The sequence below is a fragment of the Vanellus vanellus genome (assembly GCF_965231255.1).
Source record: "Vanellus vanellus genome assembly, chromosome: 3".
Taxonomy (NCBI): Eukaryota; Metazoa; Chordata; class Aves; order Charadriiformes; family Charadriidae; genus Vanellus; species Vanellus vanellus.
Window position 1 is genome coordinate 73,450,288 of NC_138907.1, and position 27,521 is coordinate 73,477,808.

General features: G+C 39.5%; 1 protein-coding gene across 1 annotated transcript in view; it reads left to right on the top strand.

Annotated features, from left to right (window-relative positions):
* CEP85L (centrosomal protein 85L) overlaps positions 1-27,521 on the top strand; it is a 123,198-nt gene that overhangs the window by 72,967 nt on the left and 22,710 nt on the right. The window contains exon 4 of the mRNA XM_082481490.1: positions 14,676-14,797. Within this exon, the coding sequence (XP_082337616.1) occupies positions 14,676-14,797 (122 nt within the window). The remainder of the gene's footprint in view (positions 1-14,675; positions 14,798-27,521) is intronic.

The following is a 27,521-nucleotide window of genomic DNA, read 5'->3' on the forward strand; positions in this document are numbered from 1 at the left end:
AGTCATCTGATTTGTTACTAACCAAAGACATTTTTGGAAAGGTCAGCTTGAATGTTTTCATTTCAGTCACGGTTACTGGCATGAACTTTTAACCATTAAAGTAGATCACAAGGCTCAGAAGTGTATAACGCCTGTTTATTGTCTCTAGTGCTTTGACCCAGTGTTAGGAGAGAAGTAGGGGAACATGAAATTTTGCCTGGCTATTGCTCTGAAAAATCCACGGTGTCCTTCCTCTTCCATACCCCCGTAGGGAGCACTTCTTTCACTTGGAGGCAACACAGTTAGTACAGCCTTGACCCATGTAGCTTTTCTGTTTTGCAAAAAAATATTGACAGCACAAAAAGCCATGCTCTTTCAAATACCTGGTTGCTTTCATATCAGTGAAGTATACTTTTTTACTCGACCGATGAAGTTCAAATAATTGAATAGCAGAAATTAATTGCAGTGGTGCAAAGTGCCTTCAGAATAGCAACATGATACAGAGCAGGAAGTTTGGTGGTCTTCATTACCGTGGAAGGTTTTTTATTTCTATGAAATGCCTGGAAGAACTGTGTTTTGGTGTTTACTAGTGTCCTCAATTGGTTAAGCTGAACAATGTGCTTTAGGTGGTGTGCTGAGATCCTTATACCTAAGAAACTGTGTTGAGTGTCTTTGAGATAAACTGTTCTAGGAAGCACAGAGATTAGTTGTGTTATTTGACATGTTATGAGTGATGGATGAACAGCGGGACAAAGGCATATGAAGGAGAGATAAAGTCGGAAGACCATGTTCCAGTTGCCAAGTGGTGGTGCTGGATTATCTCCACTTAAAACAGTAACTGCAGAATGGAGGAGAAACGATTGGGGTTTTAGATTTAGCTGCTACCTATCTTCAGCTGAAGGTTGTCCTAACAGAAATGTGTAAACATTGCCCAAATGATGAACACATTAGCAGCATTCGGAAGCTGAAGGATTCTCTTGTGCAGAGTGACCGCCCTCATGTAGTGTGAAGGGGGAGCTTGTAAACCAGTGGCCTCAACATCTTGCCCAACTGGGGTCTTCATTTAGATCAACTTCTAGATCAGAGATTTAAAGGGTCTTTATGCTAATTTTTAGTTGGTCCTACTTTGACATGTGCATATGGGAAGTGTGAACCAGAAATACCTTTCTTTCTCTTGGTTGAGGTTAAGAACGGTGTCTTTCTTTTCTTCACTTATTTCTTCTGCCCATTGCCCTGCTTTTTTTTTTTTTTTTTTTGGGGGGGGGGGGGGGGGGATGGTGTGGCTATAAATAAGACTAGCACAATTCCCATGGTGAATGTCAAGCTATCTATCACTTCCTTTCTACATGCTATTCGTAGAGGTAGTTTTTTTACTACTTCAGAAATCACTGAGGTTTGTTTAAATAGCAGACTGTCTTTTGCCTCTTCAGCAACAAAGTGCTGTCTCCCAATTACATATACAGGAAAAACATCCTTTATTTTGAAAATAAAATTATGATTCCCTCCTAGACATCCAGAAAGTTAACATCCCAAACTCTATAACTTGAGAAATTGAGATACAAAACTTTGGGGGTTTTGTTGTTTGTGGTTGTTTTTTGTTGGTTTTTTTTTTTTTTTTTTTTTCCCCTGTTGTAGAATCTGCCAAAACAAAAGAATTGCTGTACTTCTCTGGTTCAGACCATCTGAGTATCAAGAACAGATTTCCTGGTCTTGCAAATATTTTCTGATTATGTATTTTGTTACAGGCAGCTGCTTCCTCATGGAAGTTCTGTTGTCACTCACTGGAGTGTGGAAACTTTGTCCTGTATAGTCTCACAGGTTCTTTTGGCTGTAGCTGCCTGGCCACCAAAATGATGTGAAGGAGAGCTTTTCATCCTCCTTTTATGACTTTTTTTCTTACAGAAGAAACTATTTGCTTTCCTCTTTTTGTGCTCTCTATTGAAAATAAATTGGTCCTGTAGTTTTGATATATAGTCCTTTGTATCTGTTGGTTATATGAGTATTTGGTATAAAAATATTATTGACTTCTTTGAATTAGAAAATGAAAACAGTTCATTCTGAAACATGAGCTTTGCCACCTTCTAGATGAGTCTCCTTCTTCTGTGTTAAAATACAGTTGCCTAATTCATGTTATATCGGATTACTCTAGTACTAGTTTTAAAAAGAGACTAAATGTATAGTTATAGTTTGGGTTTTCTTCCTTGCAATAAACTGCAGCATTTACATTAAATTTCAAACTCTTCAGACTGCAATAACTCCCTTCTAGATTAAGAAGTATACAGATTGAGGATATACCGTTTTACTTGATTAGTTTAATGTGTTAGATACCACTGTGGACAGAGTGTGAGTGTACTTGATGAAGGGAAGGGAAAGGAAACAAGGGGACGTTTCAGTGTAAAAAAGGTCTTCAAATACGCTTTAGGGTTATATAGCTGAAAAACACACCTGCTTGAATAGTCAGTATGACTTTTTCAGTGTGTAGGACTACAAAGGCAAAAGTATAGAGTATTTCCTAAGGTCCTTACAGACCAACTGAGGTTCCTGGTGCTTCTTTCTATCTATGGAGGATTTTGCAGATTTCCATTCATCTAAAACACTTTAGTAATGATAGTGCAGAAAGGTAAATCGAGAATTAGCAAGCCTTTTGAATTTGACTAGTGGATAGAGTATAGCTTAATGGAAGTAGCAGTGGACTGGAATTTGGAAAATGATGATGCTGAATCTCATCCACGTTACCAGATTTGTGCATGTTTCTTTTGATATTTTTTTTTTCCCCCAAAGACAGTAGGAAAGCTATTTTGAGCTTCTGTCACAAAGAAACTAGGGCTCTGAAGTAGTTGTTATTGAACCAGCTTTTAGTTCTTTCCAAATGTTTGGTAGTATTGACAGGACGAGGGGTAATGGGCACAAGTTAGAACATAGGAAGTTCCATTCGAATGCACGGAAAAACTTCTTTACGGTGAGGGTGACGGAGCACTGGCACAGGCTGCCCAGGGAGGTTGTGGAGTCCCCTTCTCTGGAGCTTTTCAAGACCCGCCTGGATGCAGTCCTGAGTAATGTGCTCTGGGCAATCCTGCTTTGGCAGGGGAGTTGGACTAGATGATCTCTAGAGGTCCCTTCTAACTCTGAAAACTCCATGATTCTGTGATTCCATGATTGGTGCATTATTAGACAGTATACTAGGAAGGGTTTGCTGTACTTCTAGCAGAGTGGCTCATCACTACACTGGAAATCATGTTCCCCTCTCATTCTCTCAGTATTGGACACACAAGGGAGTCCCCAGCTGGAGCATTAGGTGATCTGCCTCTGTGTGTGACATTTTCTAGCATGATGTAAAATAGATTCAGATACTGTAAGACAGGATGTGCAGCTTTATCTCCATTTTGGCTCCAAGGATGTTCTGGATGCATAAGACCTTGCTTTTCTTCTTAATTCAATCAAAAACTTCATTCAACCCATGTTTATTTTTCTTTAGGCAGGGATAGTCTCATTTGTGTCTGTTAAAAACAGTATTTTGCTTACAGAATGGTTTCCACACTGGAGAATCTTCTGTGTTTTGGTGCTCTTTGGAGAGCCTTGGACAGTCTTTGCTCTTGTCTCAGTTTCCTTTCTGTAGAATGAGAATTACACGACTAGTTTCTTTTTAAGATACTTTGAGACTTACAAGTGACAAGTACTAATTGCTAGTGATGGAAGTGATACTAATTTTTAGTGTGAACTTTTTCTGTTCTTTCTGCTTATATTAAGAAGGTGCTAGGGCTCCCCCCCCCCTCCCCCCCCCAGTTTATCTCCTAAGGAAGGAAAACACCTTCACACACTGACACGGATGTTCAAATGCACCCTTACATCATACTGCTACTTTCGTTAGAGACAAGTGCATTTCAAGTACCCCTCATAAACTGAAGTGGGAAAGGTTCACAATCTGGATTGAAGCCAAACAGTTTAAATATCTGTCACTTATTCCGCATGCAAATTGTGTGACTACCTTCCATGCTTGTGTGGTTCCCAGTTTCACAGGCAGTGTCAAACTGGCTGTGTTTCTTGTGTTTGTCAGTGACACAAAAGTTTCAGGCCAGGATTTTCAAATGTGTGACTTTTGAGATTCCAGGGCCTGATTTGTCAGAGGTACAAAGCCTGTGCAATTCCCTGTGAAATTTAGAAAGTCACACATGTACATGGTGTCTCCATGTAAGTTAAAAATTATTTCTTTTTTTTCCAGAATTCTTGGGCAAGTGACAGAATCATTATTGTTTACATGATGATACGTGGTGTATGTCCTGTACAGGAATTGTGGTAGAATCCCTGCTCGAAGCAATCAAAATCTTTTCGTAGCTGATCCATGTGCTGTCCTGCAGGAACTTGCTGGGTGAAACCCAGCTAGTTCCTGCAAGGGAGAATTCCTGCTGTGGGGACAGAAAACATGAGTATGCTGATAATTTTTCCATCTACTGAAGTTTTTCAAGGTAGTCACCAACAATGTAAATGAGTACTGTGCTCATGTTGTGCAGAGCTCTGACATCTATAGACCTTATTATCTCTGCATGACATTTGAGAACTTGGTTTTGTCTTAAAATCTCCAGTAAAGTGGCTTTACTAAATCCCCCGCTTGCTGCTGTTCATAGAATATTCTTGGGTTTTTTTCCTTGTCTTTTTTAAATCTGTGTTCATGGTAATGAGAGCTGGGAAAGAACAAAGATGGGGGTGTATGTGAGAATTCTTTCTTTCTGCTTTATCAGCCTAAAACGGAGTGGAAAACAGTATATTACCTAATCATTCCTTCCCGACGTGCTATCAGTTGTAACATGTACAGAAGTTGTATCTGGAAAACTTGAAATGCACAGGTTCCAGTAATTTGGCTAGACTCCATTCTTTCTGCAAGTGCCCACAGAGACCAGTTCTGGATTGCCATTTGTAAATAAAGTGCGCTTTTACGAGCTTTTGTGAGTGCTTAGATTTGTTGGCATATAAATATTTTGAACATTTTTGCTTTATTTTTGTGGGAGTTTTTTCCTTCTTTTTAACTTCAGTTAAATCTGATGAATATTACGCTCATAGCTCACGTTTCTTTTAAAGTCATGAAAAGCTAAAACAAATAGAATGCAGAGGAAGAGAGGCCCACTTTTCTGCTTCAGGGGCCAGGACCCTTTGCAGAATCTAAAGATCTTTCATTTCAAAAATTGGAACCCTTGATAAAGAATTTGCAGGGCATCAGTTTTCCCCAAATGTATGCTCCTACTTCATATTAAATTCATAGCGACTTACCTCTCCTTCATGCATGTTTTGCTAAGAGAATCTGATGCTCTGTGCTTATTGGGTTCTTCTAAAATTTTCTTCTCAATTACTACACAGCAAGTAAGTATTCCCCCCCGCCAATATTCACTCAAGTTGCACTCTTTTCATTATCCTCTTGTTACAAAAGGGCTCCTGTCCATTTCTGTGCAAGACTGATGGCCAGCTCTGCTCATCCGTGCAGAGTTCCTGCAGGCTGGAAAAGATACCTTTTTGCTTGCTTTCTACATCACTTTTTGCATCCACTCTTTTTTGGTGTGAGCAGGAGTAATAAGTATTGAATGAGCAATCAACAGTGACCCTTAGTAAACTGGTATTTGTAGATATTAGCAATGTACATTTAAGATAAAGGTTTTTATAAATGATCAGAACTTGATTGAGGATGCCTGAGTGCAAATGCCTGAGATACTTTAGTTTTAGGGGTGCTTTCGTTTGTGATTGATTTGCGACTTATCTTGTCTTCCCAAGTATTCCTTATTTCTAATCTATTTCTGTCTTACTTATACAGTTCATAAAATTTTGTAGTGAATAATGCATGTCCTACATTTGTGCAGCACTTGAAACAATGGTCTTCTTGTGGGCTTTGGATAACTATCGTCACTTTTTGGTCATGCTGCTTTCCAGGCCCGAATAGGAAACAAAAGAAAAAATCAATGTAACAGTGAAGCTTTCACTAAAAGCTTGAAGAAAAAAAATAGTTAAAATCGTTCTCCTTGTAGAAGGTCCCTTTTATCTCAAGATTTATTATTTTTTTTTTAGTAAAGAACATTTGAATTTCAATGTAATGGGAAGATAAAATGAACACTTAATAAAACAAGTGCTTCTATACTTAGGAAAGACCCAATTGTTATCAGTGGAAAATTCCAGGCACTGTTGCTTTTAACGTCATATTAAGTGGCACCTAGAAGTGTTTTGTGTTCATAACATTTGCCAGAATATAAATGGAAAGGATTTCTGACAAAAATAATATTGGTGTTGTGTGGAGTATAAAGGAATGTTATAACAACACATAAAAGTGAGAGAAGTGTAGTTGTTCATAGGAAGATAAGCAGAAGAGGGTGTATAAGGCAGCCTGCAGCTCTGGGAGTGCCGCTTTCACCCTTTAAGAACATAGTGGCTTAAGGTGGCAGAGATGAGAAAGTCATGGAGGACTGCTGAGTGGCTGCAGCCTCCTGTAATGATGCCGTCCCTGACTCGTACGGTAACAACATGCATCTGTAGGGATCTTGCAAAGTCTTTTCAGAGTTAATATGTTGACTTCCTAGTTTGTTGTTTGAGGCTTTTGCACAATAAATACCATCAAGGATGCTAGCGGGAACGAAACCTTGCCAGTTTAAACGGTGGCCAGCATTCTGGTTCACTTCCCTTACTAATCCCCTGTTGTGTTCCTGTTTTATTTAGGAACTCTTGTTGGAGGCAGATTCTGAGCACATACAGATCTTTCACATGTACAGTTTCTGACTATAGGCTAGGACTGTGGACTCTGCTGCTGGTCCTGTGTGTGCTCTCGTAAATCAGATAACCTGCGCAGGCGGGACTACTTCAAAAGATAAGAAAGTGCGGGAGGTTGGTTTTTTGTTTGGTTTTTTTTTTAATTCTCTTATGCCATCTTCATGTGGAAGTTCCTTTTCTTGAACTGGTTGCATGTTTAACCACCGGGTGTTGGTCAGTAACTTGACATTGTCACAGCAACTGCGTAGTAGTATTTTTTTTCAGAAGCTTAGAAAATATTCAGTCCACAAACCGATACTTTTGGAAGGTTTGGCACTGTCTAGAGTTGAGATAATTCACCTTGTGGTTGTGTGTTTGTACTAATCCAGCACAAAGCTGTGCCACTGAAAACCTTGTTGTCTTGTACGCTGTCTGTACACTTAACGGTGTGTGCCGGTGCTAGCTTTCACGTGGCCTTGTACAATGAATCTGATAGGAGCCTGCCCTACATACAAATAACCGTCAGGTGTACGGGATGGAGGGAGAGTGTAGGACTAGGGCTGTCAGGAGGGAGCTAAAAGGTATGAATGTTTGAAGTGGTGAGAAGGGCCTGCTCCCTTTGATACCAGTGTAAACCTATGCCACGTTTAAGTGACCATGCGGTTGCTATCAAAACCCTGTAACTATGCCATCAGTAGCAAATTTCTGCTATTTTTTTTTTTTCCTCGCTCCATGGTGAATAGCATACCTGACCTTACCATTTGTTTTCTCCCATCTCTCTTAGTATCCCAGCAACCATGTACTTGTTGTGATTTTTTTTTTTTTTTTTTTTTCTTAATTCATTTGTAAGCCATTGTGCTAAGGGATCATGTCTTCCTCTTGCTGTGGTTATCAAACCTGACCTTGATAAAGTTCAGAAGCAACTGCAGTATAAACAATGCTGGGGAAGAAGTAAACATACAAATAACAGTAACTCATAGGACAGTTAATTTCCTCCCTGGCTTATTTGGGTCAAGTCCTTGAGGTCTCTATAAGCACATAATGCCTTGTGTGCAATGGGAATTTCATTTGTGAAGGAGGCTTCGGTAAAGGTTCTTGAAAATGTGTAATGGCTAGTGGGAGTGCTGCATTTAGGAGTCATTCTAATGCTGTTATTGTTTCTTCTTTTCCTTTTTGAAAGCTTTCCACTTTCTAAAAGATACGATGATAGTGGTGGTGTCTGTAAAGAGTCAGCATTAGCATTTTAATTTTTTTATTGGAAAAGCTTTAAAAAGTCCTACAACAGATGTAATAATGTGGTTAACCGAAGAGAGGCACGTTGCTCCCCGGCCCCCCTTGCAGACCAGAACAACTCATTGCAATTTTAAACACTTGCTGCAAAGAGAAGGAGCGGGTTAGTGCAGTAGTAAAGAACTTCGTGTGCTTGCGTAGTAAAGCCCTATATGATATTGCAATGCCAAATTGAATGGCTCTGATTCTGTAATGGCAAAAAACCCACATGAAAATGGCGGCGGGGGGGGGGATTGTCCTTTTTTTGTTGCATTGTTTAGCCAATTTTGAGACTCCAAATTACCAACACTAATTTAGACTACTGCGAGCTGGGGTAACAATTAGTGCATCTGTCATGCTGGCTGCTTATTATGTAGAAATTCTTTCTGTAGCATCCATGTAGCTCAACTGCGGCTATATATTTTTAAGGTGAGTCCTATCTTAAATGAGTTTTGATCTTGTTTTTCAGTCTGAGGTTGGAGCCTAACTGTAATTCACTTCTCAACATAGTGTAGTCAGTTTTGTTCTTAGTCACGTGTACATGGTCCCAGCATAGTTTAACACTGAGAAGAAGTCCTGATGTGTCATAAGTAAGGACTAGCTTGCCCTTTAGTTCATAAACTTCATTTAGTGTAGATCCTAAAATCTTAAAATCTGAACCCTCTTTCAATTGTTTGTGAGATGCTTTTGCCATTTTTCTCCTTCTTTTTAGTTTGTTTGTTTTGTTGTTGTTTTGTTGTGTTTTTTTTTTTTCTCCCAACACTCTTGTGTCAAATTGTCATATCTCAACTTTCATTCCATCAGCCTTGGTTTGTATGGACTGTCAGCCTAGGAAACAAAGTATTTGCTGTCTGATTTCATGTCTCTTCAGCCTTTGTGGTATTTAGCTCTTTACTTGCATGTCGCTCTTTCTAAGCTTTTTAATCATTAGACTTGCTCTTCTTTGGACATGTTCTACTATTGCAGTGGCTTTCTGGTAGTACGATGCCTAGAACTAAACACGTTCTTCTAGCCGGAGCTATTTAAAGTAACTGTCTTACTCCTTCCCTCCCACCCTTTCTCTGTGCCCTGACGTATTATATATATATAGGCAATCCAGACTTGCATTAAGCTGATTTTCAGGACGGTTAAATTGTGAACTCCTGTGATGTTTATTCTCCCTGTTAATTGTGGTTCCTCTTATACTAACTACTTTGCAGGTTACATGTCTGTATAAAGTATATGTTTGGGAATTTTTTCCAAGCGTTATTGATTTTTTTGATATTTTTTTCCATACTGGATTTCACCACTTGCTGTTGGCAGTGCTAACGTCTCTACAATACATCTGTATTTCTCAGTACCTCACAACTTGGTGATGTTTCAAATTTTAATTATGTCCTCATTAAAAATTCCCCCCAAACACCCCATGTGTACCATGGCTGGAATAAGGGTGCAAGGGTTGTTCTCTCCTCCATGGCTGCTGGAGACTTGTGAAAGTATAGCAAAATGCGATACAGCCTAGGTGTGGCTGCCAAGAACTGTAGTGATTAGATCCTGCTGAGCAGAAACACTGGCTTCCCTAAATGGCAAAGATGGAGCAGAGTGGACCGGTAAGTAGGTGGTGGTGAAATACAGACACCACAAATCAAGATTTCTTGAATCAGTCCATAGCCTTGTTCTTACTGAGCTGGGAATCTGTTGTAATGCTGCTTTGAGGCTGTTCTTTCTAGTGCATTTCAGCAAGGCACAGTCTCTTTCTATAGAAATGATTCCTTGCCTTGCTTTTAAAGTTATTTAAAATTAGGGCCTGATTCCGTGATTGCAGCCTCCTCTTGCTTTTCCTGCGCGAGAGCCTCTAGCCCTGTCATGTTTTGCTGGCAAGAAGATGGATGATCCTCCTGAATTGTCTGAATTAAGGGAGCTGTTGTAAGCCGAAACACTCGGCCTGATGTTAGGAGAAAATCTGGGTGGGGAGGAAGGGATGGGTAAATCCTTCTTTCCTTACCCAGGGTGGGGAGCAGTTGCAGAGCTCATTAGTGGCCACTGCTTTGCCTTTACAGATCTAATCCTTTTCCCATCACATGGAAGCCAAGAGCAAGGATCATCTCTGTGATAACAGTGCGTTTGGGCTTGCTGGTGCCACATCCACCTCTTCTTTATCCCTCATTGCCCAGTGAGGTGGTAGGGCAAGTGCCATGTCCCCGAAGCATAGCCTGTGAGGACACTCATATTTGTTTCCTCTGCTGTCAGTTAAACAAAAGGAACCATTTGTGCTCCTGCTGACGTTGGTTGCATGGATTCTTTGCCTTGGATTAGCTGTGGATGCAAGGAATTCTTTCTCCTGAATAATGAATGCCTGTAAAATGCAGTGAGAGAAGAATGATACCTACAGAGAGGGTTTATGATAGCGTAGGGCAGTGCAAGCAGTTGCCCAAAAGAGATCATTCGCTTAGCATAACCTGTTGGCGCTCTGCTAGCGGTTAGTAATGGGCTATGAAAACTTTATGGTTGTAGTACAGACAGTGTTAAATTATTTAAACTGCAACTTTCAGGGGGAAAAAGAACCCCAGCTTTAAAATCCATTCCTTTTTTGAGATTAGCTATCATTGACAATTTTGGACTCCACCTTTTTACTTTGTGATACAACTTGTTATGTGGAACGCTATGCTACTCTATGCTGAGACACTGAACTGTTTCAGACACAAACTACGAGCATGTTTGGAGAAGATAATTTTAATTAGCACAATTAAAATCTCAGCTGTTATTGGCCCAAGTTATCCAAGTGTTGTTACCCTCTAGTCCAGAGAAAAATTATTTTCCCACTGTTAAGAAACATGATGGAATCGGTCAGCAATGTGTGTTCCAGCAATAAGTATTTGCATATAGGCTAGTACAGCAAAGATTTTTTAATTATTTTTTTTTTCTCAGTAGATAGCTGTGCCTCAGCAGTGACTTGAAGGCTTGCCAGGTTGTGAAAGTCAAGGCCAAGCCCTTGTCAAAAGACAAGCTAGTGAAGACCTTTGGACGCCACTGTGCGAAGGATACTGTTTTAACTGAACAGATGTTCTCAGTCCAAGGCTGATACTCTTGGAAGAGGTGCCAGGCGACAAAAATAGTTGTATTTTATAGGGCAGATGGAAAAGAATGCTGTGCGTTTCAAGATGGTATTTTATTTTGCAGTTGTGGAGGATTCAAGTTGGGAACTTGATGTTGTGGATGGCTTTCTGTGTATGAGTCCTGAAAGTGTATCTTGCTCTTAGTATTTGGTTTGATGTCCTTGGGAGTCAAAATACTTGAGTGTAAGTGGACCACCTGTGTGTTACCACACCGTTCAAAGCAGCTAGAAAGCTGTTTGGAGTAGTCAACGCCATGTGCTTATAAATGAGTGAAGTGTCTTGTTATTCTGGGAAGTGCTAAGAAGTATTTTTAGCATATTCTTTTTTTTTTTTTTTTGTAAATTGGCTGAAACATGATATCGGAAACAGAAATATTTTTTTGTTGTTTTCGTCTGTTCAGAGTGACAAATTGAAGCACACAGTTATAATACAGAATAATATTTTTTGTTGTTATGTATGTGTATACAGCATCTATATATTCCATAAGATTAGATATATTCCAAAGCTAAAAGCGTCTCAGTCAGTCAGCCAAGGAGGCCTCATGTATTAGATTTAAAAAAAAAAAAAAAAAAACCACATATTATTGTTAGCATCTAATTGACAAAATATTGCTGTTGTTAACTTTGGAAAACTCATTGCTGTGTTTTTTTAGCAGCCTTTAGCAGCCAGTCAATATATAATTGACTTCTTGTATAGTCACTTATGGTACCAAAATTGAAGGGTATCTTTCTAATTTTAGTGCAAACTATTACGTTTCCAAAGCTGATAGATTGAAGTAATGGTCTTACTTTGAAGAATTTTGCTAGAGAAACCACTGGTGGCTTCCAAGATGTTTTCAGTTAATAGGGGTTCATATGTAAATAGTTGGTTTTAATTCTCTTCATTTTTATAGTTTAGTCTTAAAGACAAAATCACCTTGCTCAATATATGGCTTGATTTTGTTCTGTAAAGCCATATATTTCCTGTTTATCGTGTCAAACCCTTGTGGGTTGATTCTTTTGGGTAGAGATGGACTTTCTGGCTCTGAAAAGTAAGGATCTAATCCCAGCTGCATTGAGGACTCTTTCTCTTCTTTTGACTGTAGCATAATGGTAGATAGAGAAAAGCATTCTTCAGCACTGTAGTGGGAGGAGCAAAGGAAAAAATTCCATGGCACAAAGTGCAGTGATAGTTCCTGATATTGTCACTTTATGCTGCATGACATGGCATGTGTGACTAAGAGAAAACTATTTCACTGAAATAGTTTTGTGCTGGTGCCTGTTAATTCGGCCAGTCATGTGGATAACTGTAATACAGGACAATATGTGACAATCCTAAGGTATTCTGTAAGCACCAAAGATGACTTTGAAGTCATCTGGTCTGGATTGAGTGATGCGGGCAAAATTAATTTTACATTCATTTGATCCTTGAAGACTCTGCACATGTATTGCTTACAGGAAGAATCATGATGTGGTGTCTTTCCTGGGTTTTCTTAGACTGCTGCCCAAACCAAAAAAAGCCAAGGTGATATCACCAATTTAGGATGTTTTAATGCTAATATTAATTACTGCATGAAAAAAGAAGCAAGACAACCGTTAAATCGATCATAAATGTTAACAAATGGGTGATAGACCTTAATCCAAGCAGCACTTAGCTTTGCCATTCCTTGCCTCCCAGTGGAGTCCAGTGCCATCTTTAACATAACTTCCTTGAACAAGCAGAGGTTTAATGGACTGACTTACTAGAAATTGCAGATGTGACAAATTTTATTCCCACAAAACTTTCATACCTAGATTATGCTTCAGTAAGCAATTGTATGAGGCACGTTTTTAGGTGCAACAATTGAGAGAATTTTCACATATTTTCTGTGGGTTTTATTGCTTGTGGGATGTAATCATGAATGAGCATGTGATAAGAAATATTAACCATAGTCATAAATTAGTGAATACTTTTAAGACAAAGTTTTATTTTAATATTATTTCACATTTTACTTTTCCTCAAAAAGCAGTGTTTATCCAGCCTCTTCAGTAAAGATACAATACTTTATATTGTTCAGCAAGGAGCACAGTCAACATTCCAGAAACTGGCATGAAGTGTTTAATCTGTAGAATTGTCGATGTGTGTTTTGGTTTTTTGTTTTGTTTTGTTTTTTTTTTAAAATAATTCATAACTAATTTCACTATTGAAGCTATCTAGTTTCTTAAGCAAAGGAAATATTCCCTGAAGTAGATGAATTTGATTTTGGGGGGCAGGTCACAGTCTTGAAAGATTTTAAAACTAGTAAGTCTTGTCATCTTATATGTAGTTTTAAGTTACACATTAAAAGAGGGAAAATGTGTTTCTGTCCATTTTATCAATGGGTAAGCTAGGGATTGAACTGAAGTAGACTGAATGGGAAAAAATACTTTTGCAATTTACAGAAGAGAGCACAGCTGTCAGGAGTTGGTTCCTGACTTCAGCATATCATGGTATGGGGGTTTAGGCAAAATTCTCTCCATTCAGTGTTACAATTCACAGTAAAGTTTTCACCAGAAGCATGGATTGCTTGACAGATGTTTACCTAATTTTAATTGTTGCTGGTATGTCTTGTTCTTAATACAGTTTATTTTAACTTCAAATGAAATTTAAAACATTTTAGAGCAATACAAGTAAAAATATCCTAAAATCTAAACTTTTTTTTTTTCTAAAAAAGGATCCATGTTTTCTTTTTTTTTTCTTTTCCTTCTGCTCTCTTCCAAAATCATAAAAAGGCAACATGGTTCAGGACACCTCCCAGATAATAAAAAGAGAAATCTTTTTTTCAGTGATTTAAAAAAAAACTGGTGGAAGATTAGATGATACCTCATGGCAGCTGATGCTGGGTTCCCTCACTCTGATCACAGAAGTTCTAACTTAAACCTTCCCTTGTGTGAATTCCTGATACAAATATTTGTAGTACTTTTTGTATTCTGAGTATAAAAATTTTCTTCATTAAACATCCAAGTTAGTTGTTTACTTTTCTTCCAAACCATAATGTTGTTGGTTCATATTCAGTTCAACAGTCATCCTCAGTTTGTTGTCAGACACATAGCCTGGCTTTTGTGAAGGTGAATGGAAAGCCTGAAACCTGTTACTTGTGAAGCTTTTATTTTTGGAAACAGTTAGAATTTAACTAGAATTATATTCCCATGTTCTGTATTTTAAATGCACACATGTCTAGGTGAATTTCTCTTTCTCTATATGCTAAAGTTACAGGTGGGAATCAAACAAGTTAAAGGAATGGTAACTGTTATCTGCAATTATCAGCAGGTCTAAAGCTATCTTGTTTGTAGTACTACAAGAATTGCAACAGATGAACATTTCATGGTGTTTGTCTTAATTATATACTTACATTCTAAATAAGCTTTTAATCTTAAACTGCTTTCAGAGTTTCAGAAATTATAAAATAAGTTGTAAATCACTGACACTGGACTGAAATTTGTTTCAAGAAACTCGTTTATAAATCCAATTGTTTTATATAAAGCAAATCTGAATTAAACTGAAGAACTACTGTTAGGTTTCTGAAACAACAAACCGCTTTGTAAATGCCCTAATACCTGGGATATTACTTACCTTTACTGTTTTGGAGGCTAATTGCGCAATTATTTTATGCAGGTTCCGACTGGAACATCACGTCAAAGTTACCCAGCTACCAGCTATCAGGACTTCAGCAACTGGGAATCTCTAATGAAAATTAAAGAGGGGCTGCTAAGACAGAAAGAGATTGTGATTGATCGGTGAGTAACCTGCGCCTGCTGCAGCCGTTAGATTAGGTGATGTAAAAGCTATGATGTAGGAACGGACTTTCAGGAGAGCTGCTTACTCAGTAAAGTTGTTAGGTTCCCGTCCAGCAAATATTTATGCAAAAATATGTGAGAGCTAATCCTTCCTAGGAGAGAAGACTGGCTGCTGGCTAGAAGTCTTTTACAGAGTTAGAAATTTACTTAGGGGTTTAATGCCTCTGCAATGGAAAAGGGAGAGTGCGAGCAACAGGCAGTTCTGCTGTCAGCTTCCCCGTCTTAGCTTCTTACCAGTCCGGGGGGTTGTGTCGGACATCTTTCTGCTCGTACGGGTCTTGGACGTGACTGGCAAGATGAAAATTGGTAAACTGCATTTCTTTTCAGTGACAGGTACAGAAATGCAATGTATTTGAAGCCAATTGATAAAGCTTTGAGAAATCGGCCTTTGCAGTAACATGCAGTGGTAAAATCCTATTCAAATGCTCATACAAATTATTCAGATAATAAAATACTAAATCCAGGATCTATCTGTCAGTAAATACGTCACTACTTATTAAAACTGATATCAATCTGAAATGGGCCTTGGCAGCAACTCACTGCTGTTATGTTTCTAGTATATCTGAAGTAATTTCTGGAGTTCTTGATGCTAGGATAAAATGAAGCCTTAATGAGGAAAATGTGTTTTAAATAAAGGGCTTGAGCTTAATGAAGCTTACACTAAATTAGCAGATGTCAGCAGGAGCTGCAGAGTTTGTATGTAGGACATTTAAGAAGGGCATTTTTATGTTTGACATAATTATCATTTGGCTTAGTCTGTGTTTTAATAATAAACTCTTGGCTCGTGGCTGAAAGAGGAGTGGTTGTTCTGATCTTGAAATAGTTGTGCCCTCTTATTGATAGTTTGCTCTACAGCATGAGGAGAACTGCGTAAAGCAGGTGTGTGTTGATCACAGGAATGTCAGGCATCTATTATGAATGTTTTCCTTTCATCTAGCAGTTCTTCTGTTTTAATGGGTGGAGATAGACTATTTGGGCATAATTTACTTTGGGACCAGGAGAATTATGCATGTGCAGCATCTGTTCCTTCCTCTATTGCAACAGAGCAAGGAATTGCCGTGGTTTAAGGTGTTTCTGTCCCCTAGCAATCCGGCCAACACCTCTGTTGGCACTGTAGTGAGGAAGGTCAGCATCAGCTTTCCCAATTTGATGTGGGCATATTGGTGTGCCTTTACCTGTCTCTGCAGCTGAAGGTGATACTCAAAGTTACGAACTGCGGGGGCTGAGGCACGGGCGCACCATCCCACTCCGCAGAGGTGGTGATCTCCCAAAGGGCTAAGTAGTTAAAACGAAAACAACTTTGACTGTTGCTTAGATCTCCTCTGTCCTAACCTTTTGATCAGCTGCTTAAAGGCTGTCTGAATTAGTGTTTTTTTTCAGGCTTGCTGTTATCAGTAGTAGTGCTGTATAACCTGCAGCCCGCCTCCCCGGGCCCAAGCTGTCAGCAGCATTTGTGAGCACCTTGGCCATGGTGGCTAGGGGCTGTCTATGGCGCCTCCCCTGAGCGTATAATCCGCTGCGCTTTCCACGAAGGCCTGTTATACAATGGCAACTAAAAAGGCAGTTCACATCATTCTTCTCACACTGGAAATGCGTTTACAGCGAAGAGTGACATTTCTGAAGTGACAGTTTGTAACCTAGTTGCTTGTTAATGTTACTTGATACTGACCATGTTGAGGAAGAAAAGCTGTTTCTTGATACCTGATGGCAGTATGCTTGTTCTTATTCAAGGCAAACAAGGCAAACTTTTTTGTCACTTAATGGTAGTGAATACAGTTCTTCCTGGATTTCTGACCAGAAATCCGTTGAGATGATTCCTTTTCATTCAGCTGCAAAGGCAAAATACATTCTGGAAGCTATTGAAGCAAAACAAAGACCACTTAGTGATGTTACAGTCGTTTCCTTTAAGTAGATGTTTGGTGTTATAGTTAACAATGTTGTAAAATATAATGATGCAGTATAATAATACATCACAGCAAGGGCTCTTTTTGAATATTGAGCCTCCATTTGGGCAAAATGTGTCTTAAAAGTTATTTTTAAATGAAATAAAATTATTTAAAATAGATGCTTTGTATTTAAAATTAGTACAAAGTGATGTTGCGTATTTATAAAGATGTTGCAACAGATTTTTTTCCTTTTTTTTTTCCAGAAGAGGTAGTGTTTTCTATGACGAATAAAAATGTTTGTTTTCATGGAGAAAATAATACGTAGCTGCTGTCCAATATCCTAGAAATAGAACTCCCTTATAAAGCAGTAGTGTTATATTTCTTATTAGATGGGTTATTAATAATACTTAAGTGTGAATAATACTTTTCTGCAAAGCACTAAGTGAAAATTTTATATTTTCCATATTTAATGCATAGGGACATGAGGTGTTGCACTGAGAGTCAAGATGATGTTTAGGAGTAAACCTAAGTCTTCCAGCTCCTGGTCTCCTGAGCTTACTTTAAACTTCTTTTCAGAATTTGAATTTACTTGGGAATAGTGACCTAAAATATATGTATAAGGTTTGCTAAATTGTGGTTAATTAAGATTCAAGATGGTGGCAGTTAAATTACAGAGTTTATGCTTTCAGAAAGTGGAGGAGGAACTCTTTTGTTGACTGAGATTTGGTGGTAGGTGTCTGCTGAGAAGGCCCTTCGTACCTGTGGTTCTCACGGAGTTTTAAAAGGTGTTCCCTCCTTAAGTCATGTCTCGTGCTGAATTTACAAACTGGTAACTGAAGAATGCCAGCAAGACTTGTTTAATTCAGGGAGGGACGGAAGCTTGGGAGTGGGGTTAACCTTGTGCTGTCTGGAAGCCAGAGGAGCAGGATAGCAGCCAGCATGGTGCTCCAGACCCAGCTGTTTGCTGCTGATGGGTATAAGGAACGGCTTGATAAAAGGAAGCACACCGGGAACACCCTGCTCTTGCCCTTGTCACCAGACTCCCTTTCAACCACAGGGTCATTACCCAGTTCTTTTTTTTTTTCAGGTTAAATCCTTTTCTGTTGGGAATTGCACTGGGGCCCCACTAATCCAGGAGGTGGAGGAGATTGACATCAATCTTTGCATCGCTGTCATGGTTTAGGCACACCTTGTTCTGCATAGCAGTGTTTAAATCTGTTGAGAAGTAGGAAAAGTAGGCTGTGTACAGGGCAGTATCCTTAAGCTTTTCTACCTTTATCTTGTTAAAAAGGGAGGAGGAGGAGGAGGAGGGAAAAGAAACCTGTTGCCTGCTTCCCTTCTTTCCACACAGTGATTAAAAGGCAACAAAAATCCAGCCCTTCCGGACTAGATTATTAAACTTCCTTGTTTTGCATTGGAAATCTAACAGTTTGGAATAGCCATGAGCAAGTTCCAAACAGTCATTAAAAACAATTCAAGGAATAATACTTACAATGTAAATCACTGTATTTGGATAGTTTGGTGTATCACTGGAAATTCAAAGCTGTGAATAGCATTTTTAAAAATGCAAACAGTCACTTGCATCTGTGAATAGAAGAAGTGGCTTGTTTTTTATTCTGTACACTGTGTTGAAGAGCAGATTTAGTAATAGATGACTTAAAATTGATTTGATTTGGGTAGTCTGTTCGGCATAACAAATGTATATTTTTAAGTATAAATGAACAGAGTAGCATAATTGGGTGGGTTTAAAAGTGGTTTGGGTTTGCTTTTTAAAACTACTGTAGGAATCACTGCCAATTTAATGAGTAAGAGCCTGAAATTGTTTTTTAAGTCTGCTTTTAAAAAATGGGATGGAGACCATACTTTCAGGAAGTGAAAACGTGGTGTGTGTGTGTGTGCACAGGATCACAATGGCACTTCTTAAAGGTGTGTGTCGTGTTTTCTCCATATAAGAACTGTTGGTACAGGCTGTGAGTAAGGATTTAAGGATTTTGTCTGTAAGAGAAAATCTGCTGCTGTAACACTTATTACTAAAATGTCTGTCATCTACAGTACAAAATAATTGGATTATATCATTGCCTTACTACTTTGGTGGTTTAGTTTGTAACACTATGCTATATTATGTTAGCACCAGTTTTAGTTTGTAGCACTGTTATATATGTTAGCACCAGAGGGAGCCAACAGTGTTTGTATTGGTTTAGAAAATTACGGCATCACATTTTAATTCTCTGTGTTGCTCCTCTGTTCAGTACATTCACAACACTGAATATTGTACAGTGTTTGATACAATAGTGAATGTCTATTGAGACTGGCCAGCCACTGTAGATGTCTCTAGTGTGGCCCTGGCACCGTTTCTTTGGCAGGGACTGCACATAGGGGGTACACGAATAAATGCCAAATATCTGAACATATGACATAAGCTGCTGGGAATAACACTGTGCATGCAGTGTTCTCTTCCAGACAGCTTAAGGGCATTTGAAGAGCTTTTTAAGGAAAGGTAGATATAGAAGTATAATTTTAGTGAATAGCTGTCATTCCTCGGGACATAATAACATTTACATTCTTAAACCAGTTGCTAAATCATTAGTTTTCCACCCATAGCTGAATTATGCTGAGGTGTTTTCATTGTTACAATAGAATTAGATTTTCCAACTCTAATCATTCTGTGATTCTGTTGTATGATTTTCTTTGCCTTATGTCAAATTACCCTGACTTCAGTAGTTGACATCAAACTGTATGTGCTCTGACAGGGCTTGTGTTACTGCTAGCGTAAAGCTATAATTCTCTTAATTTAGGATGGTATGTTAAGATCTGCAGCATTATCATATCCACTTGAATGATAATTTGATGTCATTTTTGAAACAGCTTTGAAGCTTTACGCAACCCAGGGTCTGAGTGCATGCACGGATAAAAGGGAGTCCTGTGCAGGGAGCAGGGCTGTAAGGAACGTCATCAGAGTGTCTTGCTGTGCAAAATATTATTTGCTCGCAATAATAGCTTGAAAAGGATCCATTTATCTTTTTCTGATATCACCAGGTGCCCAGGTAACTTGTGGTTGAGGCTTTTGTATCTTGGAAGATTTTGTTACAGTGTAGTTATTTTAGCAGTTTTAAAAGCTCACCTTTTCAGAGGTGGATACTAGTAATATCAATGACATGGAATTTGTTAACATTATTTTTCCCATAGTAACCTAGATCTCGACAATAATGAGAGAATGTAGGGCTAGAAAGGACCTGTCTAACATCTGTTGGGTCCTAGGGAGGACAAACTGTAGTGGTGCCACTCCTGGTAGATGTCTACGCTATTGCTATCTGCAATAGCAGATGTTCCACAGCTTTTAGGGGTTGGACAGTTCCGCGATTAATTAGCCGAAACACTAGAAAACTTTTCCTGGTATGACTTAGTCTTTCCTCCTAGGTCATGCTTTCTAGATCTCTGGTAACCTTTGTTATTCCTTGAGATTTCTCCAGCTGATTAGTACTTCTTCCCTGAAGTATCCAAACCAGCCCGTCGAGGCTTCCCTCCAGCTGAGCGCTCATCTGTCTCACAGGCCGTGCTTGTGTAGTGTTTGCTTTTTGCAGTACGAGGTTGCGCAGTTTTGATCAGCTGCAATCCCAGATCCTTTTCTGTGGAACTGATGTCAAGCCATTTCCTGTTCTGTAGGTTTAAATATTTTTAGGTAGTTCTAGTATTTGGCAGAGCTGAGAACGGCAGGGGAGGTGCAAGGCTTGCTCTTGTAGTCATCCTGTCAGGAGACTGCAGAAGTCGAAAACCTCCCACCGTGGGAGGGAGGGTGCAGTTCTTTCTCTGCTCAGACAGTCACGTCTGTGTCCCACCTGTGCCTCGCACCCCCTTGACTAAGTAGCCCAGAATATCTGAGAAAGTAGAGTGCAGTTGCTGACTGTGCTCTTGCCTGCCTTGCTTCAGCACTAGGTTACCTCCCGTGAGTCAGGCTAGTATTTCAGACTTCTGTGCAATTCAGAAAAGTGATTTTAAAAATAACAATCCATCCAGAACAGAGATCACCTCTTGAGTCTCAGAGGTAGCGTTCCCATCTTCTTTCAAGATAAGTTCTCCTGTGACTGGTGGAAATTAATATTCACTTTGAACTGCAGGCTCTTGATTTCACCAGAAATCCAGATTTTATTGCGTAGGAGGTTTGAGATCATCTTTTCTCACAAGCTTTGCTGGTGTTGGAGTTCTTTGGCATTGCCTTCCAAATTACGGAAAATGCATTCGCATTGGTTTTAAGACTTTGTTTACTACTGATCTCTTTCCCTATCAGTACTCTGCACGTTTGGACTTGTCCCAGGAGATCATCCCTTTAAAACAAAGGGATATAAAAATTAGTATCCAACAACTTAAGCAACAAAGCAAAGCGGCATACTTCCAACTGCAGTGTGGAACAAATTATATTTGTAATACAGAAGGATCTGTGTTATATATTACTTTGCATCCTAATACTGAGGAAATCTGCTCGGGTATTTTCACCTAAAGCAACTCTTTCTTGTTAACTCATGACTTTTGAAGGTAAGCCTCAAATGTCGTTTGATTTATTATGAAGTTACTAGTGTCCCTTCTGTGGGGGAGGAAGCTCTGTTCTAAAGTCCCCGAAGTGTTTGAAGATACTGGACCTTTATCTTGACTTACAGTGTAGGACTTAGATTTACGCTAATTTAAGTCTCTTAAAAGTTGAGAGGAGGAAATGCTTCTCTGGCAGATGTGGGTTTCTAAAGGCTCTTTCAGGTTAGGTAAGTGAGAGTAAGATGGGTTTATAGAGAACAGATGAGTTAGTCCCTGGTTGAAGAAAATGTGGTTTATTTCTGGATGAATGCATATATGAGTGTCTGTGTAAGCACGTGTCCACAGTTCACTTGTCCTGTGTGAATACGAGAAAATGATGTGAATGTCAGTTTTGTTGTACTAATGTTTTTGAGACATACACAGAAGCAATTTGTATATTAAGCAGAATATTTATTATTAATGCTCGTCTCTGAAGACAGTCCAGCTGACTTCTCTTCTCTGCTATCCCATGTCCTTTGTGCTGAGTTGAGTTTTCAAAGGGGGCTTGTTTGAGCTAAAGGACAGAACTACAAATTAATCAAAACCGAGGTCTGTCCCCCCTTCCCCTTGATAATCCAGTCTTATGGCTGTAACTTTCTTTTTGCTCATTTGAATGGATCCAGTTAGTGTCAAGTGGCACCAGTAGTTTTCCTCTGGATTCTAACCAGCTTCGTAAGTAGAGACAGTCATCCAGGATGGGGGGAGCTTGGCTGCCATTTCATGGGGCGTAGTGTGTTGTCTTCCCCATGTTCGTCTGCAGAGAGTAGTGGCACAGGGAATATGCACCACCAAAACCACCCTCTTATTGTTCATGGGCAGAGAGACTGCAAATTTAGCAGACCCATAATGGAAATGCACATGTGAAGCCTCTTTTGGTCATTCCCTAGCCTGCCTTTAAGTGTTTTCTGAGTCTGACTATTAAATACAAATGTCCTCGTGAGGTGATGCTCTGATCACTGAGGCGAGTATTTGGCCTGCATTTCTCCCTTTGTTAATGTGCAGAAGAGCACTAACTCTTTTGATTGCACAGTGATGCCGGGGTGGGCCATGGTGGAGGTCCCTGTTCCAGCTCTGGCATCTTGGCTGGGCGGTACCAGCCCAGTATGGTGTGCCATGGAGGGGAAGGAGAACCATAGCAGTGCTGCCTGGGCTCTTGCCTCTCCTCCTCATCAGCTCTCCTTAGTCAGTCCCTCACCTTCAAGTGCCATCGCAAGGCCCCAGCTCCAGGGACCATCCCCAAAGTTTTGCTCATGGCCAGGGTAGTTCATAGTGCTACAAGATTGTCCCTGGTTTTTTTACCCACAGCTCCTTCAACCCCAGTAACTTCTCACTCTGCTCTCTCCCTTCCAGCCCTGTGAGGGCCAGAGGTTCCCGGGGAGCGTGACAGGGTGGGCAGGGGGCCGTGATCCAGTGAGCTGTTGAAAGCTGATGTCCAGGGTGCAGGATGGACACCAACAGCCTCTCCCCAAACAGACGGGGCAGCACAGCGTTAGTGCATTTTCTTCTCGTCACCTGCATATACCAACTGAACGTGAGCTGCTTATTTACAGACCTGGCTGTACGCAAGCTAGAAATAGTTACTTGATGTTGGGGCACGCTAATGGTCATTACAAGAGAAAAGGCTAGCTGGTGGGCTGTTTTGCTGTTTGCAAGGGCTTAAAAAGAGTATTTTTTTCCTTAGGTGCATAATTGGCTGAAAGTATTCTGGGATTTGCTTTTGCTTCCCTTGTCCTTGGCATCAGAAAGATAGAATTTTGAGCCAAATTTGGTGAACCACCCTTCTCGGACACTTCATGCTCAGATTGACTTTCTCCCCAGACATAGTGACATTCAGGATCAAGGGCTTTTGCTTTTTTTCCCACAGCAAAGGACATTGGCAGAGACCTGTCAGAACCATGCAGGCGTATGTCGCTTTGTTGGTTTCAGTCCTTTGAGCATGGATTTTTTAGCTTCCTGATGCTCAACATTCTTCAGTTTGATTTAAATTGTTGGGCTTGTCAACACAGAGGTTGCTGTGTGGGAATGGAAGTGTCTGTGGCAGGCAGGAAGCCAGGTAAGGAGAACTACTCTGCATAAATGCCATAAAAATAATTAAGCAGGATCAACATCTCGGGTAGCCTAGTCTTTCGTGCCAGCGGTTCATGTAGGCATAGTAAGTAGTTGGTAATTCTGGGAAAGGCAAGAGAATGGTACTATCTGCCATGACAGGTTTTTAACTTTTCCTTCCTTACAAAGTATCATTTATCTGCAGTAGTGAAACATGACTGAAGCCTTGAAGTCTTGTTTACAAAAATAAAGAAAGCTCAAGGAAATAGAGGAAAAGGCAACAAAAGATGTGTGCGTTTTACAAGACCTGAAAGTAAGCCAAAGTCATTAGTTTTTGAAAATTGTAGGATTTTCCATAAATAATCTCGCTAGCATGTAAATAACTATTATGTGGGAATTGGAACAAAAGAGGTGGTTATAGGGGACTGTAGAGCATGTAGCCACCATTTGACTCATATGTTGGTTAACCTATTACTTCCGCTCAGTTTGCTCAGAAAGAATGTACCTGGGAGCAGCACAAGGAGGATTTGATCCCGGAATGTTTATAAATTATGGCTGGAGGTCCAAAAAAATTGGGTGCAAAGGCATAGTCCAGGGTATCAGTGAAATTTTTAAAAGAAAAATAATAATGAAAACACAAAAAGCAAAAAAAAAAAAGCCTTAAAATCATCATATCTGGAAAAAAAAATAACACAAGGCAATGTCTTCAGTGTTTTCATTGCAGAACTCTTCTGCGGGTAACTGCAATGGTCTTCTGTGTACCAGAGAATCTTCTCCTAGTTCAAAAGGAGTTTCAGTTCTCTTTTTGTCTGTTTGCTTCTGCACTGCCATCCCCCATTCCTGGAGGCAATATTACACCTTGAGGGACAACTGGAAAGATTTGTGCCAGAAGTGTTTGTGAAAACAATGTTATTGGTGCCATGTTTTTATTACTCAGTTGGATGGAAGAGTTAAAGTGTATGCATCTTTTAATGACATTTTCTTCTGAAACATCAATTTAAATAAGGCACTCTTATAAATGTCACTCCCAAAAGGATGTTTTTCATTCCTGCCTTTTGTGACTTTTTTTTTTTTAAAAAACAAGCTTTTCTCCTCTCTGAATCCCTTTGGTTGGTTGATGACTTTAGAGCAGGGCATTGCCACCTTTGCTCTTTAAGTCTGAGTGTAAGGGGAAGGGATGTGTCAAGACAGACACTTGAAGTGCAATAGAGTACGTTCTCTTTGGACAAAGGAGCTGAATGAAACCATGTGAGAAGTCCCGTGGCATTCACATAATATGCAACTAACTCTTACTTTGCTGTCAACATAGAGTTGTAACGCTCACTCATGGGAAAAAAAAACAGGGAATTTGTGAAGGAGAGTAGTTCCCATGGTACCTAGGTACAGTATGTTCATTGAACCTGGTTGTGTGCGTTACGATCTGGTTTATGTAAAGGCAAGTCTCAAGGGTGGGCTCCTGTCAGATTCCCCCCATGCCTTGAGCTCAGGCCACAGCCTGTGCCCACTCATACGCAGGTGGCTTCTGGAGTCACAAAAGCTTGAAGAGCTTGACGTCTGGAGACTTCAGTCCTCTGTAAGACCGAGTGATTGGAAATTCCTGTGTTGAAGGTTACAGGAAAAAAGAGTAGGTGAGAGTGATGCAGTCCGGCTCTGTAACTCTAGCATCTGTGGCAAAGAAATAAAAAAAGGGAATTTAATATTTTTTTTATTTAACATCTTCAACCCCTGGGGGGACTTGGGGGTGTTAGCAGCTGATCAGAGGAAGGGAAGAGTGCAGGAGAGTTTGCCGACATCGGTCACGTCAGTAACAGAATTTCAGTCTGCTCTACTCTGGCCTTCTGTGAACACAGAGGATGCGCATGAGGGTAAAACGTTACAGCTGATACAGGGTGAGAGTAGCATTGCTGCTCATAAGGTAAAATACCTCAGTTTCAGTATTATTTATATCTGGTTTGGGCCTACCCAGAGCGGCAGTTGCCATGCATCTGAGCAGAATTTTGAAAGCATGTAAATGCTGAAGGTTTTTGCTGTTTTGGGGTTTGGTGGTTTTTTTGTTGTTTTTTTTTTTTGTTTTGGGGTGGGCTTCTTTTTTGGTGTTTCGGGGATTTTTTTTAGTGGTGTTTTTTCTTTTTTAAGTGCTAGGGTGATTGATTGATTGGTAATAGAGAGTCTTCTGGGGACAGTGTTCCCACCGCAATATGCGAGCTGTGTTTGTGAGAGCATTTGAACTTTTCTAGACTCCCTTTAAATAAAGCTCACAGCCTGTGGTTATGCAGCGGATTAATAGTAACAGCTGTGGGCTAACAGAGGATTAAAACTGTCTTAGCATATGAGAACATCAGTGATAAAATGCATCTGGTATGAAGTCTCCAAAGACTTATAGGATTGTATGTAAATAGTAAATATGTTTCTATGGTGCTTATCTTCTGTTCTGCTTGTGACTGCTGGACTGTTTTCAGAATTTTTGTTTCTGGGTGCCATGAGGTTAATGGTATTTTCAGAGAGGCGGTTATGCAAAGAAGTTGTGCGGAATCTGCGCAGCCTTAAAACAATTGTGCGGTGTGTTGTGTTGGCAGAGTTTTATAACGGTGGAGAGTTTCATGCTTTGCAGAGTGAAAAGAAGCAAGCTAGTTACACTCTGTGCTAGCGCAGCTCTGTTTCATCAAGGATTAATTTGTCTCACCTTTTTTCCTGCAGGGATTTGGTAGGGTAGGCAAAGGATTATGAAAGGAAATATGGTAATGTAGTTCAGACAACATTGGAAGTTCAAAAATATTTTAAAACATTCACTCCAGGCTGTAGTGTTTAGTTCAGGCTATTGAAATCCTGCCTGTGAAGGAAGGCACTGCTAAGATACAATCAGCCACAAACAGAAAATCACGTAATGCCTTCAAGGGATAAGTGACAAATGGATAAATAATTTTAAAACACATGGGACAAAGATATTTTAATAGAACTGACTAGTAAGTAATAAGGTGATAAAAATAAAAAATTACTTTTATTCATAGGTTAAGACAACTCATGCTAAATAATTTTGGTATCTGTGACCAAGCATGCACAGGAGTCATCAAGCTTTTATATTTTCTCATGTGATTATACAAGCTCTTGGTCTGTTACAAGTTAAGAGTGTAATCTTTTACCTAATCTTCAAATCTGCTTCTTCCAAAATAAGTTTGAAGATTTTTGTTTGTAGTGCCATTGTACAGACGCCAACCAGAACCGTACTGTCTTTCAGCGTTACATACTTCTTTTATGTTTGTAAAAGCTTGTTCTGTCTAGGTAGTGGAACGGAAGAGGGAAGTCTCAAAATCACCTGTGGTGATACAGAATATTTTAAGGCTTCGTATGGAGTCACATAAACACATTCGGTTGCTCTGTTTGTATGCGTTGCATTGAATGAATTGTTCTAAGATACTACCAAATTGCAACTTGTTTATACTGGTTTTCCATTTGTTGCTATTCTTTATAGATATTAAAGTAGGGAAACAAAAAAAAATGTTCTGTAGGCATTGTATCTTCTGAAATGTGTATAGCTTAAAAGTTTAACTTATATATTCTCTATTTTTGAAATACTAAGTTCTTCTTGTAAGCCAAATAATTTGGATACAATTGGCTGATAACTAGCTAGGAGAATGTACATGGCTAAAATATTCCCTTTATCTGGGTTTTCACATCTCATTTTTCCTCTTAAAATTTGCAGTTGGCATCTTTTCAACTAATATATTTGGTGTTAGTTTATAGATTGTATAATAAATATTTTGTATACTCATGCTAACATTTCTGAGATGCTCTTCCTAAACACAACTCCCCCCAAATTTAAAAAAGCAAACCAATTTTGATCGTCTCCCGTGCTTTTGGAGGATTTGCTTCTCCAGTATGTACACAGGCAGGCCTTCTCCCTTGAAGTTAACCTGTATTTGCTGTTTATCTCCTCTTAAGATTGGGTTTAGTCATCTCTGTTCAGCATCATCGTTTCCAGAAAAGCCAATCATATTGCATGCTTAGAGGTGAAGTGTTCAGAAACAATTTCATGCTTGCATGCAGATATTTCCTAGTATAAAGAAGAAGGAAAAAGGGAAATTAAAGGAGTCCACAAAATTGATTTTAAGTTTGAGAAGGTTGCTCCTTTCTGGAGCCAATCATTGAGGTGCCCATTGCTCCATAGAGAG